At 47.1% G+C, this 15,725-nt stretch overlaps 1 protein-coding gene across 1 annotated transcript in view; it reads left to right on the forward strand.

Moving 5' to 3' along the window:
* CFH (complement factor H) overlaps nucleotides 1–15,725 on the forward strand; it is a 324,533-nt gene that overhangs the window by 252,605 nt on the left and 56,203 nt on the right. The window contains exon 12 of the mRNA XM_089683641.1: nucleotides 174–224. Coding sequence (XP_089539767.1) covers nucleotides 174–224 — 51 coding nt within the window. The remainder of the gene's footprint in view (nucleotides 1–173; nucleotides 225–15,725) is intronic.

Here is a 15,725-nt window from a genome sequence, read left to right on the forward strand (position 1 = left end):
TCTTGAATAAATAATCATGATTTTATGATATATAAGTGATGTATAACATATGATAACAAATGCATTTTATTTGCATGCACAATGCTAAATATTATTTCCCACTTGTTTGTAGTCCTTTTTGTATCTTTCCTTTTAGCTGTTGAATTCAGCTGATAATCTCTTTTGTTTTGTAGATGAAACAAATGAAGAATCTTTACCTTCCCTAGATTCAACCAGGCCAAAAGGTATATTTTCAGTTCTCTAAACAGCATGTAAATGTCTTAAAATGTGCCCAGTTTACCTGACAATGAATGTACTGAAGTCAGTTATTGTATGTGGGATTTTTTTACTGAATACTGAAACACATTTTACTTGCATGTAACACAGTCACATTGACTATTTTAATTCTCATGCTGCTAGCATTGGTAAATAGATAGGAACAGGAAGACTGACAATATCATGGGACCCCTGGGCACTGAGAGATAGTGGGGTCTGTGTCCCCGCCTACACTCAAGCTACACCCACACAATCTCCCACCTACATATTGCAGCTCAGCTGCATAGAAGGGGCATTTAAACATTTACCTAACCACACGTAGCATTAAACCCCGATCGCTTCAACCCTGGCAGAATGACCACAATAAACATGTTAAACGCTGGAGCGATTATGGCGCAAAACCAGATCCCCTTGAGCGTTCTCCCTCTACAAATCTGCCTTCCTCACCTACTCACCCTCCCTCCACGCCGCCAAACAAGCCTACTTCGTAACCCTCATCAACACCCTCTCCACCTGTCCCCGCCGGCTCTTCTCCACTTTCAACTCCCTTCTCTCCCCCCCCCCACCACCCCCACCCAGTACCTCACTCACCGCCCACGAGATTGCCAATCACTTCCAAAATAAGATCGACGCAATCCGTAAGGACATCGCCAATGCTCAACCTACCTCCCCACCTAGCCTCCCTCCCACTATAACCCCATCAACTCTCCCCTTCTCTGACCTCGCAACCGCCCAACCCCCCACCACACCTAACGTCCTGCACACTATAACCTCCCCAACACTCCGCTCCTTCAGCCTTGCTACCACTGAGGAGGTTACTAAGGTCTTCTTAGAAGCCCACCTCACCACTTGCCCACTTGACCCTGTCCCCACACAACTCCTCCGGTCACCCTCCTCCTCCATCCTACGCTCCCTCACCCTCATCTTCAATCTCTCCCTCTCCACTGGCGCATTCCCCTCCCCCTAAAGCACGCGCACATCACCCCCATACTCAAAAAACCCTCCCTGGACCCCACCGACCTGAACAACTTTAGACCCATCTCCATGCTGCCATTTACTTCCAAGCTCCTTGAGCACTTAGTCTACAATCGCCTAAGCGCCCACCTCGCTGACAACAACCTCCTCGATCCACTACAGTCTGGCTTCCGTCCCCTACACTCCACCGAAACCGCCCTACTCAAAATCACTAATGACCTGCTAACCGCCATAGCTAATGGCCACTACTCAGTCCTCCTACTCCTCGACCTTTCCACGGCCTTCAACACTGTTGACCACCCCCTCCTCCTTAATAAACTACACTCCCTTGGCATCAGAGACTCCACTCTCTCCTGGCTCTCCTCCTATCTATCCCAACGCTCCTTCAGCATTACCTATAACGCTACCACCTCCCCCTCCCTCCCCCTCTCTGTTGGGGTCCCCCAAGGCTCTGTCCTCAGGCCCCTTCTCTTCTCCATCTACACCTCCTCCCTTGACAAACTGGTACACTCCCATGGCTTCAACTATCACCTCTATGCCGATGACATGCCCTCCACCCCTCAACTCACCCCTTCAGTCTCCGCCCGTATCACCCACCTACTGAACGACATATCAGACTGGATGTCGCTCCATTTCCTCAAAGTGAACCTTTCCAAAACCGAGCTCCTGATTTTCCCCCCAGCCCGTGCCCCCCCCACCTTCTCCATCATGACCAACAACGCCACCATCAGTCCCACCCCGCAAGCCAAAGTCCTAGGTGTCTCTCTAGACTCAAACCTGTCCTTCCAACCCCATGTCCAATCGTTGGCAAACTCATGCAGGCTCCACCTCCTCAACATCTCCAAAATACATTTGTTCCTAACCCCAGACACTACTAAACTACTCGTTCACTCCCTTATTATCTCACGTCTGGACTACTGCAACTCCCTTCTCACCGGCCTACCTCATCGCAGACTATCCTTTATTCAGTCTATCCTGAACTCAGCGGCCAGACTCATCCACCTTACTAACTGCTCCGCTTCTGCCACCCCGCTCTGTCATTCCCTCCACTGGCTCCCGATTGCCCAACACATTAAATTCAAACTAATAACATTGACGTACAAAGCCATTCATAATGCTGCCCCAAACTACCTCACCAGCCTGATACCCAAATACCACCCAACCCGTAATCTTCACTCCTCACAAGACCTCCTACTTTCTAGCTCCCTGGTCTCCACCTCCCACGCCCGACTGCAGGACTTCTCCAGGACTTCCCCCCCCCCCCCCCCCCATCCTCCTGAACTCACTACCCCAATCAATCAGACTGTCACCTACCCTCCTCACCTTTAGGTGCACCCTGAAAACCCATCTCTTCAGGGAAGCCTACCCGCCCTCACCTAACAGCTGTTCTCCTCCACTCCTCTCACTACTCCATCCCCCACAGCCACTTCCTCCTGTACCACTATCCCCTCCCTCCTAGATTGTACGCTTGAAAGAGCAGGGCCCTTGAATCCCTCGTGTTCTGTTTTGTTACTGTATTGTCTCATGTACTGTCCCCCACTATAATGTACAGCGCTGAGCAAACCTTTTAGCGCTATGTAAATACTGTATAATAATAATACTGAAGCAAAACCTGCATGGATGTTCCCGGCTTCTTTCTGTAGAAGCCACTGGGCATTTCCAGGTTTAAAGATGTCTGCCATGTGGGAGAAGTGAAAGAGGAGTGAGAGAGGGGGTGAGAGAGATGAGGGGTGAGAGAGAGATAGGAGGAGGAGTGAAGGAGAGAGGAAGAGGTGAGAGAGGAGGGGGTGAGAGAGGGGTGAGAGAGAGAGGGGTGTGATTTAAATTGTGCTAAAAATTGGGCATGGCTTAAAATGGGTGTGGTTAAATAGTGTCTGTGATTACTTGCATAGTGCTGAATATGGTAATGTTAAACAGGGAATGTACAGAGTGGAGTGTATGACAGTGGGTAGTGTGTACAGGGAGAGGAGTGCGGAGTGTAGTATGTGCAGGATGGTGTCAGTAGTGCAGTGGTTCTTTATTTTTATTATTATCACAATTTTTTTTAATTTTATGATTTTACAATTTAATGTTTCAATATTTTTATAATTTTTACAAAATTTACATTTTTTTAAAATGTATTTTTGTACTATTTGTTTTCATGATTTTGTTTTGGAAGGAAGGGAAGGAAGGGAATGGGGGAAGGGAGGGGAGGGAGAAAAGAAGGGAGGAAGGAAGGAAAGGAGGGATGGAAGGGAAGGGATGAAGGAAGTAAGGGGAGGGATGGATGAAAAGTCAGGGAGGGAGGAAATATGGAAGGGGAATGGGATGGAAGGAAGGAAGGAAGGGGATAGAGGAAGGGAAGGGAGGGGAGGAAGGAAGGGAATGGAGAAAGGAAGGAAATGGAGGAAGGAAGGAAAGGAGGGGAGGTAAGAAGGAAGGGAAGGTAGGAGAGGGAAGGAAAGGAGGGGAGACAGGAAGGAAGGGGATAGAGGAAGTAAGGAAGTGAAAGAATAGGATGAAGGAAGGAAGGGGAATGAGACGGAAGAAGTAAGGAAGAAAGGCAAGGAGCGGAGGGGGGAAAGATGGAAATGAGGGAAGGGAGGAAAGAAGGAAGGGAGGGGATGGAGGAAGAAAGGGAAAGGAGAAGGGAATTTAGGAACGGGATGGAGGAAGAAAGAAAGTGAGAGGAAGGAGGAAGGAAGGGGATGGAGGAAAGGAAGATAGGTGATGGAGGAAGGAAGAGAGGAAGGAAGGGGATGGAGAAAAGGAAGGAAGGTGATAAAGGAAGGGGATGGAGAAAAGGAAGGAAGGTGATGGAGGAAGGAAGAGAGGAAGGAAGGGGATGGAGGAAGGAAGGAAAGGATGGGGGGGAGGAAAGAAGGATGGGACTAGAGGAAGGAAAGAAGGAGGGAATTTAAGAAGGGAAGGAAGAGGATGGAGGAAAGAAGAAATGGAGAGGATGGAGGAAGGAAGGGGACGGAAGGAAGAAATGGAAAGGAGGGGAGGGAGTAAGGAAGGGAATGGATGGGGAAAGAAATGAAGCAAGGGTAAGGAAGCAAGGAAAGAAGGGGAGGGAAGAGGAAAGAAAGAGAGGAGGGGTTGGAGGAGGGAAATAAAGGAAAAAAAGAGGAGGTGGGAGGGAATGGATGGAGGGGTGGGTGGGTGGGAGGAAGGAAGGACGGATATGGAGGAAGGAAGGAATGGATGCAGGAAGGGAAGGAAGGGGATGGAGGAAGGAAGAAAGGAAGAGAAAAAGGAAGGGGAAGGAAAGATGAAAAGGGAGGGAGAGAGGGAAGGAATGGGTGGAGGAAAGGAAGGAAGGAGGGGAAGGAGGAAGGAAGGGAATGGATGGAAGGAATGAAAAGGAGGTGATATAGGAAGGAAAAAAGGGGATGAATGAAGGAAGAAAATGGATGAAGGAAGGGGAGGGAAGCAAGGAAAGGAGGGGAGGGAGGAAACGAAGAAGGGAGGGGTTGGAGAAAGGAAGGGGAAGGAAGAAAAGGGGAGGAGGGAGGGAATGGATGGGGGAGAGGAAGGAAATGGATAGATGAAATAAGGAAGGGAATGGATGAAGGAAGTAATAAAGGAAGAGGAAGGAAAGAAAGGAGGGGTGGGAGGAAGGAAGGAAGGAAGGAAAGAAGGAGGGAATTTAGGGAGGGAAGGAAGGGGATGGAGGAATAAATAGTAAGAGGAAGGAATGGTATGAAGGAAGGAAGGAAAGGAGGGGAGGGAGGGGATGGAGGAAGGAAGGGAAGGAAGGAAGAAAGGGAAAGGAGGGGAGGGAGTAAGGAAGGGAATGGATGGAGAAAGGAATGAAGCAAGGGGAGGGAAGCAAGGAAAGGAAGAGAGGGAGAGAGAAAAGAAGGGAGGGGTTGGAAGAAGGAAAGGAAGGAAGAAAAGGGGAGGAGGAAGAGAATGGATGGAGAGAGGAAGGAAGAAAGGAAGGAAAAGAGGGGTGGGAGGAAGGAAGGACGGGTATGGAGGAAGGAAGAAATGGATGGAGGAAGGGAAGAAAAGGGATGGAGGAAGGAAGAAAGGGAGGACAAAGGGGAAGGAAAGATGAAAAGGGAGGGAGAGAGGGAGGGAATAGATGGAGGAAGGAAGGAGGGGATGGAGGAAGGAAGGGAATGGATGGAAGGAAAGGAGGGGAGGGAGAAAGGAAAAAAGGTTATGAAGGAAGGAAAGAAATGGATGGAGAAAGGAATGAAGTAAGGGGAGGGAAGCAAGGAAAGGAGGGGAGGGAGGAAAGAAAGAAGGGAGGGGTTGGAGGAAGGAAGGAAGGGAGGGAATGGATAGGGGGAGGAAGGAAGGAAGGAAATGGATGAAGGAAGTAATGAAGGAAGGGGAAGGAAGGAAAGGAGGGGTGGGAGGAACGAAGGGTATGGAGGAAAAAAGGATGGAATTTAGGGAGGGAAGGAAGGGGATGTAGGAAGAAAAAGTAAGAGAGGAAGGAATGGGATGGAGGAAGGAAGGGAAGGAAGGGGACGGAAGGAAGAAAGGGAAAGAAGGTGAGGGAGGAAGGAAGGAAAGGAGGGGAGAGAGGAAGGAAAAGAGGGGATGGAGAAAGGAATGAAGGAAGGGGAGGGAAGCAAAGGGTTGGTGTTGAGTTTTCCCTCTCAATGGGGGCCCCCACCAGTTACACTTGAGCGATAGCTTACGATATATCAGGAAATGAGTTGCACGCTACGCCGAAGACTGATGCAAGACACCTCAACCAAATTTTGGAAACATAAGCGTATATATAAATCTGTAGTCTCTAGGCAGATTATTAATGACCAGCCTTTAATATCAACCAATCAAATTCATGCATTTTATCTTTAATATTTGCACCTTAATTGTCATTAATCTTTGCAAAACTTTGCAGAACTAGTTTCTGGCCAGATTGTTGTGGTCAGACTAACTCATGATCTTGGCATAATGCCCAGACTACGGCCACTGTCTTACCGAAAGTTACTTCCACAAAAACTTGCCAACACAGTTATTTTCTTAATAAACATATATTTTCATTTAGGGTGTATAAATATTGCAGATTATAAAGCAAGCATATTATAAAACAAAATGGAGTTGATCATGTCATCCTTTCAGGAGGGAGGGAGAAAAGAAAGAAGGGAGGAGTTGGAGGAAGGAAGAAAAGGGGAGGAGGAAGGGGATAGATGGAGGGAGGAAGGAAGAAATGAAGGAAGAAAGGAAATGGATAGAGGAAAAGAAAAGGGGATGGAGGAAGGAATGAAGGAAAGGAATGGATGGAGGAAGGGGAGGAAGGAGAGGAAGGAAAGAGAAGAGGAAGGAAGGAAAGATGAAAAGGGAAGGAGGGAATGGATGGAGGAAAGAAAGGAAGAAGGAAAAGGAAGGAAGGACATGGATGGAGAAAGGAATGAAGGATGAGGAGGGAAGCAAGGAAAGGAGGGAGGAAAGAAAGAAAGAAGGAAGGGAGGGGTTGGAGGAAGGCAGAAAAGGGGAGGAGGGAGGAAGGAAGGAAATGGATAGAGGAAAGAAGGGAATGGATGAAGGAAAGGAGGGGAGGGAAGAAAGAAGGAAGGGTGGGGATGAAGGAAGGGAAGGAGGAAAAGGGAGGGAGTGGAGGAAGGAAGAAAATGGAGGAAGAGGGGAAGGAAGGGGATGAAGGAAGGAAGAAAAAGGAGGGAGGGAATGAACAGAGGAAGGGAAGGAAGGAGAGGAAGGAGGAAAGAAGGAAGGAATGAAGGGAATGGATGGAGGAAGGAAGAGCATGGATTAGGAAGGAAGGACGGAAATGAGGGAGGAAGGAAGGGAATGGAGGAAGGAAGGAAAGGATGGGAGGGAAGAAAGAAGAAAGGGGGGGGGTGGAGGAAGGGAGAAAAGGGAGGAAGGAAGGAAAGAAGGGAATAGAGGAATTGAAGGAAGGGCATGGAAGAAAGGAAGAGAGGAAGGGGATGGAGGGAGGAAGGAATGAAGGAAGGAAATGAGGGACAAGAGGGAGAAAGGAAGGAAAGGAATGGAGGAAGGGAAAGGAGGGGGTGGAGGAAGGAAGAAAGGAAGATAGGAAGGGCGGTGATAGGGGAAGGAAGGGAATGGAGGAAGGAAGGATGGAAGAAAAAGGAGGAAGGGAATGGATGGAGAAAGGAAGGAAGGGAAAGAAGGAAGGAGGGAATGGAGGAAGGAAGAGAGGAAGGAAGGGGATGGAGGAAGAAATGGATGGAAGGTGATGGAGGAAGGAAGGAAGAAAAGGGAGGGTGGGAATGGATGGAGGAAGGAAGGGGAGCGGAGGGAGAAAAGGAGGAAGGAAATGAGGGGCGGAAGGAGGGGAGGGAAGAAAGAAGGGAAGGAAGGAAGAAAAAGGAGGGAAGGAATGGAGGATGGAAGGGAAGGAAGGGGATGGAGGAAGGAAGAAATGAAGAGAGGAAGGAAAGGGATGGAGGAAAGAAGGAAGAAAAAGGGAGGGAGGGAATAGATGGAGGAAGAGATGAAAGAAAGGAAGGAAAGAAAGAAGGGGATGGAGGAAGAAAGGAAGGAAAGAGGGGAGAGAAGGAAGGAAGAGAATGGGTGGAGGAAGGAAGAAATGAAGGAAGGGAAGGAAAGAAAGGATGGAGGAAGGAAGGAAAGGGATGGATGGAGAAAGGAAGGGAAAGAAGGAAGGAAAGGGATGGAGGAAGAAATGGATAGAAGGTGATGGAGGAAAGAAGAAAAGGGAGAGTGGGAATGGATGGATGGAGGGAGGAAGGAAGGGGAGAGGAGGGAGAAAAGAAGGAAGGAAAGGAGGGGCAAGAGGAAGGAAGGGAATGAAGGAAGGAAATGAGGGGAGGGAAGAAAGGAAGGAAGAAAAAGGAGGGAAGGAATGGCGGAAGGAAAGGAGGGAATGTAGGAAGGGAAGGAAGGGCATGGAGGAAGGAAGAAATGAAGAGAGGAAGGAAGGGGATGGAGGGAAGAAAAAGGGAGGGAGGGAATAGATGGAGGAAGAGATGGAAGGAAGGAAAGAAAGGTGAATGGATGGAGGAAGAAAGGAATGAAGGAAAGGAAAGAAAGAGGGGAGAGAAGGAAGAGAATGGATGGAGGAAGGAAGACATGAAGGAAGGGAAGGAAGGAAAGGAGGGGCAGGAGGGAGGAAGGAAGGGAATGGAGGAAGGGAGGAAATAATGAGGGAATGGAGGGAAGGAAGGGGATGGAGGAAGGAAGAAATGAAGAGAGGAAGGAAGGGGATGGAGGGAAGAAAAAGGGAGGGAGGGAATAGATGGAGGAAGAGATGGAAGGAAGGAAAGAAAGAAGTGAATGGATGGAGGAAGAAAGGAATGAAGGAAAGGAAAGAAAGAGGGGAGAGAAGGAAGAGAATGGATGGAGGAAGGAAGACATGAAGGAAGGGAAGGAAGGAAAGGAGGGGCAGGAGGGAGGAAGGAAGGGAATGGAGGAAGGAAGGAAATAATGAGGGAATGGAGGGAAGGAAGGGGATGGAGGAAGGAAGGAAGGGAAAGGATTGTAGGAAGGAGGGAAGCATTCACGTGGATGGTTCCCGGCTTACTGGCACTTTCAGAAGCATCACAGAGCTGCCAGCTGACCTGGACACAATTTCCCCACACATCTTCTCAGAAGCTGCATGGACTGGAGTGTGGGTGAGGACAGGGGAGGTAGAGCAGATCTGGGCTCTCTCCTCTGCTCTGCCATTGTTGTGGGGGATGGGGGGAGGGGCTGGGCACTGTCAGAGAAGACAAGGCATCAGAGACCTGTGGTGGAACTGAGGAGCAAACGGGGGCCCAGAAGGGAAATCTGATGCAAAGTCAGGGATGATCAGTGAAGCAGAGAAACAGTTACAAGTAGCGATCTCCCTATATGGCTTTCAATGAACCAGCTAGAAGCCGCATCTCCTCCTCTCCCTCCTTCGGCTTTCAGCTGCTTCATTGAAAGCCATACAGGGATGTAACTGTCCCCTCCGCTGCACCTATCACGCTTGACTTCTGATACATGTCATCCGTGGGTGCACCTGACACTCATGGATGATACGCCACTGCCACTGCCTCTCACTTTCCCACTGACCTCCCGCTCCATCACCAGCAGTGTGTAGCTAGGCACTACCACTGCCCGGGACCCCGACTCACTCTGCCACCACTTGAAGTGAAAGGTGAGCTACTTTTGGGATCTGAGACTGTCTCCTCCTTCGCTCCCCACACTCCTCTCTGCCGGCAGTCCTCTCCTCTTTTGGTACCCATTTCTTCCCATCCGCTCCATCCTGCCAGGTTCCCCTCTTAGCTGCATTCCTGTCTGAATAATGGGTTTTGAGGCAGACATATTTTTCAGACAGACCTAAATATATTGCCCCTGTATGACATCTGTGGAGCCTCTCATGGGGCCCCCTACTGAGCCCGAGTCCTTGGGCAATGCCCGAATGCTCAGCCCGCCCCTGGATAGGAAAGTATATCATATTTACTTGTTTTAAACATTTTATTTTTACATTTCTTCAGTTATGTCCAGTATTCTATGCCTAGGCAAATGCTGTCATACTAAGCACACCCTCCTGCCTGCATGCCTGAGCTAAGGGCATATGGCATTCCAAGTGCTACACGAATCATCTGCCCTTACTGATTTCTCAGCAAATTAAGCATGGAGACATGGTTTGATGGGGGAGTTTGTTTTTAATATTAAAAATGTAATCAATACTGTTTTAGGTTGTGGTGCTCAGGTACAGTGACGTTGCACTTTAATATTACTGAAAACTATGTTCCTAGAAGTGCTTTAGTCATGGACTGAAAACGTCCAGTGCTTATCTGTTCCTGTCCTAATTTATGACGCTAGCTTTGAAATGTGCGCACATTGGAAGGAACTCACGCTGACACACAAGTTCAGTCTATAAATACTTCTAGTTTATTATAATGAGAAAGTGAACTTATATATGCAGAATGATGCAAGAGTCATGTGACAACAGCATAAGCATTATATTAGTCTTTGATTGGTCATTTCCACACGAAAACAATCTCCGTCATGGTATAGGTGTGATCTTCTTCCAGGCCTTATCTCATAGGAAAACAACATTCCTTTGTTACAAGTTGGCACGGTGGGAGGGGGTCTGTGTGTGTGAGCAGACATTTCTTAAGCAAGGATTTCTTATAGTACCACAAAGCCCAGCAGGCAGAAAATATTCACACAACATATGTATTAAAGTATAAAAGTAAATATTTATAAAACTTATAGAAATAGCGTGTATATATATATATACAATAGGAAACAAAATAGGCATTTTACCAAATCCATCACAGAAGTACCAACCACACCCTTACCAAAGACTGCAAAACTTGCACACTAGCCATGCAGGCCCCTTTAACTCCATTTCCTAAAACTCCCTGGGTTCCTGCACATGCATAGGGAAACTAAATTCCTCAGCTCCCTTCCTTCAGCAGCTCATAGAGACCACACCTGTTCAGGCAGAGGTAGCTGGGCAAGTGACCTGCAGCCAGGTGAGTGGCCCTTCACTGTCAGAGCCGGCATGTGAGAAGAGATGATAACATGTAAAGGCTTTTAAATTGTCGTCTATGGAGATTTTTAGGTACCATCTATTTACTCAGTGTAACATCATGGATTATGTTTTACAAAAAAAAAAATGTTTATTATATTGTGTTTGCGTTCACTAAAATGCATTAAAGTGTATTTTTTCCTGAAAATTTGCCTTTGATAAACTGCTGTACAAATATTATGCAACATCACAAATTGCAAAAGCACCCATTATATTCTTCAGTGTCTCTGCTTAAAAAAATAAGATATATATATATATATATATATATATATATATATATATATATATATATATATATATATAAAATGTTTAGCGGTTGTAAGTTATTTTCTACTAAAAAAATGCTGATTTTTACATGTATGAGAGAAAAGTAAGAATTAAACCAGTCTGGAACTAGTTAAAATTCATATTTCTTTTGGCTTTTTTTTTTTTTTAAGACCCATTTTTTTTAAATTACAAAAAAAAAAATGCTGAAAGCGTCAGCACCTAACTGATTGCAAACAAAAGGGCTGTAGCTGTTTGATGTCATTGAACAAATATGATCATGACCATATTTGATCAATGATGTCTCCCAGTTTCCATCTGGCTTGTTTATAAGCCAGCAGGCAGTGGGATAGTGGTTGCTAGATGAAGATGGCTGTGAACATCTTGGCAACCAATCATGCTGTACACACCGATCTCTAACAATGCTGCTTCACTGTACCCGAGCAATGACAAAAGCGGCCAGTAGATCCAGGATGGTGGAGCCAAGCAGAGAGACATGGCTTCTAAACAGAGCAAGTTTGCTAATTCTCCTGGTAAAACCTGCTCCCATCCCTCTTCTGCTGCACTGGGATCTCCCCTCCCCCCCCCCCCCCTCCAGGATCTTCACAATCTCCGGAGCACAAATAGGCTGCACATGTCAGGCTGCATACCTCGGCTTCCCCCTGTAAGACTGCTCAGCTACTATATCTGCTACTGTTTTATCTGCTATATAATGATGCACCATAACCTTCTTTTTTTTTTTTTCCAAAAAACAAAGTTTATTGAAAACAAGATACAAATTATCACACGAAAATGTACAGAGGAAATGCACATAGGACAAACAGCAAAACATAAATCATACAAAGGCAAATGAGTTCCAACACAAGACCAAACAGTGTGGATGAACTAGGCCACGACAGGGTTGTGCCTGCAATATTTAGGTATGCTTGTCAAGTGCTAAAAATAAAGAGACGTCTGGCCTTCCACCATAACGTCTAGCGATAAAAATCTGTAGGGGGGAGAAGAGCAAGTACGATGCCTATGTGAGAGTCAATACTACAGAATACGATGGTGGAATTGTGCGAATGTAGGAGTAATTGTCGTGGGAACCGCGAACGAATTGCGGGAAGTGATGCTGACCGCATACTCAGTGTGCTATCGGAAAAATTGTCCAAAACGTGTAAAAGAATATGAAAGAAAAGAAAAGAGAAGGCGAGAAAAAAAAGGGACAGAAAGAAGAAGAGGGGGAGAGAGAGAAGAAGAAAAAGAGGGGGGGAGAGAGAGAAGGGAAAAAAAAAAAAAGGGGAGGGGGGGGAGGAAGGGAAGCAAGTGGGGAGGGCAAAATAAGAGCAGGGACAACCGTCAAAAAGATCTTATCCTCCAGACAAACAGTAGCGGGAGTGGGTGGAACCTAAGCTATCATCGGCGTCAAAGGAAAGCGTGTGTAACACAGGGGGGAGTATGATGGCACCCTCAGGTCAAGTACCACTAAATAACACTATCAGGAAGTCCAAATTAGGTTTTAGACAGATTGGTCCATGAGGGAACGATACTCCGGGGTAGTCAGAAAATGGGTCCAGCAGGCCCATACATGAGAGTATTTCGTAGGAGTATCGAGGGCAGTCGCAACCAGTTCTTCCATGTCCGCCGTTTTACCCACTCGAGTGAGCCATTCACGGATAGAGGGAGAGCGCGTGGAGCCCCATAGAACCGGAATACAGAGTCTGACTGCGTTGATCATGTGCATGGCTAATGCTTTAAAATACTGAGCCCTGGGAAGGGAAGAGTGATGGAGGAGGAATTGGGCAGGAGAGAGAGCTAAGGGTAAGGTAGTTATAGACACTACTAACCTATGGACCTCCTGCCAAAATGGTTGAAGAATCGGGCAAGACCACCAAATGTGAAGAAAGGACCCATCCGGGGTCCCGCATCTCCAGCAGCTGTTGGGGAAGGCGGGGTTAAAATGATGAATTCTTGAGGGAGTTCGGTACCATCTAGAGGCTATTTTGTAGCTGTTTTCTTGTGTCGAGACATTGAGGGAACATTTATGAGAGTATTGGAAAACCAGGTCCCAGTCTGAGTCCGACAGCTCAGCATTAAGATCTCTCTTCCAAGCCCGACATGCGGGGAGGGAGTCATAAGACCGGCTCTCCACTAGAAGTGGGTAGATCTCCGAGATCAGATGTTTCCGTGGTTCAGCCTTCGCGCATGCAGATTCAAATGGGGTAAGAGAGCGATGCCAGTTATGAGGGGGTTTATGAGAGAGCAGATAATGTCTGATCTGGAAATATACCCAGAAAGGGAATTCGCGAATACTGCAGTTCACTGAGCGTTTTCACCTTGCCTTTGTGGAGAAAATGTTTCACTAAGATCTGTTTGTGCGGCCAGTGTTTCATTAAAAAGTCTTTATGCATCCCAGGGGGGAAGTCAGGGTTGAGGCATATAGGGGTCAGGGGGTTGGGTGTGTCAGAAATGGCTGCAGATCTACAAGCCGATCGGAAAATTTTTAACGTAGGTCCCACCAAGGGATGGGTGAGAAGAGCTTGTGGCGTGTGTTTCGGCGAGAGCCAAGGAATCGATGCCAGGGGGAAGGGCGAGCAAGCATTCTCTATAGATATCCAGTCTTTAGAGGCAGTATGAACGTGCCAATCAACTATCCGGGAAAGATGACAAGCCCAATAGTAGCGGTAAAGATCAGGAAATCCTATGCCCCCTTTAAGTTTAGAGAGGGTTAATTGGGAGTAGGCAATACGCGGATGTTTGTGGCTCCAAAGGAACAGTGAACACAGTCTTTTGCAAGATGCAAAGAAAGCAAGAGGTAAGTGAATTGGTAATGTTTGGAAGAGATACAGGAGACGGGGAAGTACATTCATTTTAATGATCGCTGCCCTTCCAAACCACGAGAAACAGGGACGGTGCCATTTATTGAGGTCTTCTTGCATAGAGCGAAGAGCGGTAAGATAGTTTTTCACATAAAGGTCATCAAGGTTACTGGTGAGCTGGATACCGAGATAAGTTAGGGAATCCCTTTCCCAATGAAATGGGAATTGGGACTCACAAGCAGAGACTAGCTCAGCAGACAAAGTAATGTTAAGGGCGGCAGATTTGGAAAAATTAATTTTAAAATTCGACAAGTATCTGAAAAGGGCAAAGTCTTTCAGTAGGTTCGGGAGGGTGATGTGAGGGTCCGCCAGGAACAAGAGAATATCATCCGCATAAGCTGCAAGCTTATATTCCTTGTCTGCCACCGTGATTCCTTTAACATCAGGGTTTAAACGAATTTTCCGCAACAGGGGCTCAAGGGATAGGACAAACAAAAGCGGGGAGAGGGGGCATCCCTGACGTGTACCGTTCCGTAGATGAAAGGAGTTTGACAGATGACCGTTCACCCGGACCCGGGCAGTAGGTGCAGAATAGAGGGCCATTATAAAGTTAACCATCTTCTCACCCAGACCCAGTGCCACTAAAGATGCGTTCAGGTAATCCCAGGCAATCCTGTCAAAGGCCTTTTCTGCATCCAAGGAGAGTAAAAAACCCGGAGTGTTAGACCTGCGAAGCCAGTGGTGGAGATTAAGGGCCTTGATAGTGTTGTCCCTTGCTTCTCTACCAGGGATAAATCCTACTTGGTCCAAATCGACCATGAAGGGAAGCAAGGGAAGAAGACGATTAGCAATGATCTTAGCGAATAGTTTGAGGTCCACGTTCAGCAAGGAAATGGGTCTATAATTGGAGACCTGGGTGGTGTCCTTCCCGTCTTTGGGGATAACTGTAATGTGAGCCTCCAACAGGTGGTTAGGCGACCCTGAAGGTTGAGCGAGAGTGTTAAAAGCAGCGAGAAATGGAATACCCAGTATATCTAAAAAAGATTTATAATAGGCTGCTGAAAAACCATCAGGGCCCGGGCTCTTCCCCGGTTTCATCTGTTTTACTGCGGATTGCAGTTCAAGGAAGGTGAGATCATTTTCCAAAGCGTGCACCAGATCCTCTGAGAGGGCGGGTGAACCGTAGAAATGGAGAAATTCAGAGATCAAGGCAGTTCTAGATTTGTCCGAATGGATAGGGGGACGTTCCTGAGGGAGGTTGTACAGAGATTTATAGTAGCGTTCAAAATGGGCGGCAATATCGGGGTTGGATGTAGCCTCAATGCCATCAGAGCCTCTGATTTTATGCACCGTCATACTAGCCCGTTTTTCACGAAGAGCTCTGGCTAGAAATTTCCCGCTCTTGTTTGCGAACTCGTAATACAGCTTATGTGAAAGAATGAATCTTTTTCTAACCACCTTACCCAGTTCCGTGAGAAGCTGTGTGCGTATACTCGTGAGTTCCAAAAGGGTCGACGCAGCCAGAGTCTGTTTGTGTACTCTTTCCAAAGAGCGGATCCTATCTGAGAGGAGCTTCAGACGCTCCTGTTTGGCTTTCTTACGTCTCGTCGCAATGGCTATGAGGTTGCCCCGAATGACACACTTGTGGGCCTCCCATCGTGTGATGGGTGAGATGTCTGATGAGCTATTCAAGGAAAAATATTCAACCATATTAGAGCGAAGCTCTTGAACAATAGCGGCATCTGCAAGAAGGGAAGCATCCAAACGCCAGTATTTGGAGCGCGGGTGCGAGATGGGAAACCGAAGCGTCATGGTGATAGGATGATGATCGGAAAGGACCATCGGTTCTATGGTAGCAGCATGGAGGAGAGGGAGATCTGGTTGCGACAAAAAAAAATAGTCTATCCTAGAATACTTATTGTGTTTTGGGGAAAAAAAAGTATAATCTTTAACAGTGGGGTAAAGTGTACGCC

The sequence above is a fragment of the Staurois parvus genome, unplaced genomic scaffold (genome assembly GCF_062004578.1).
Source record: "Staurois parvus isolate SC_StPar_1 unplaced genomic scaffold, SC_StPar_1.0 ptg000318l, whole genome shotgun sequence".
Classification (NCBI taxonomy): Eukaryota; Metazoa; Chordata; class Amphibia; order Anura; family Ranidae; genus Staurois; species Staurois parvus.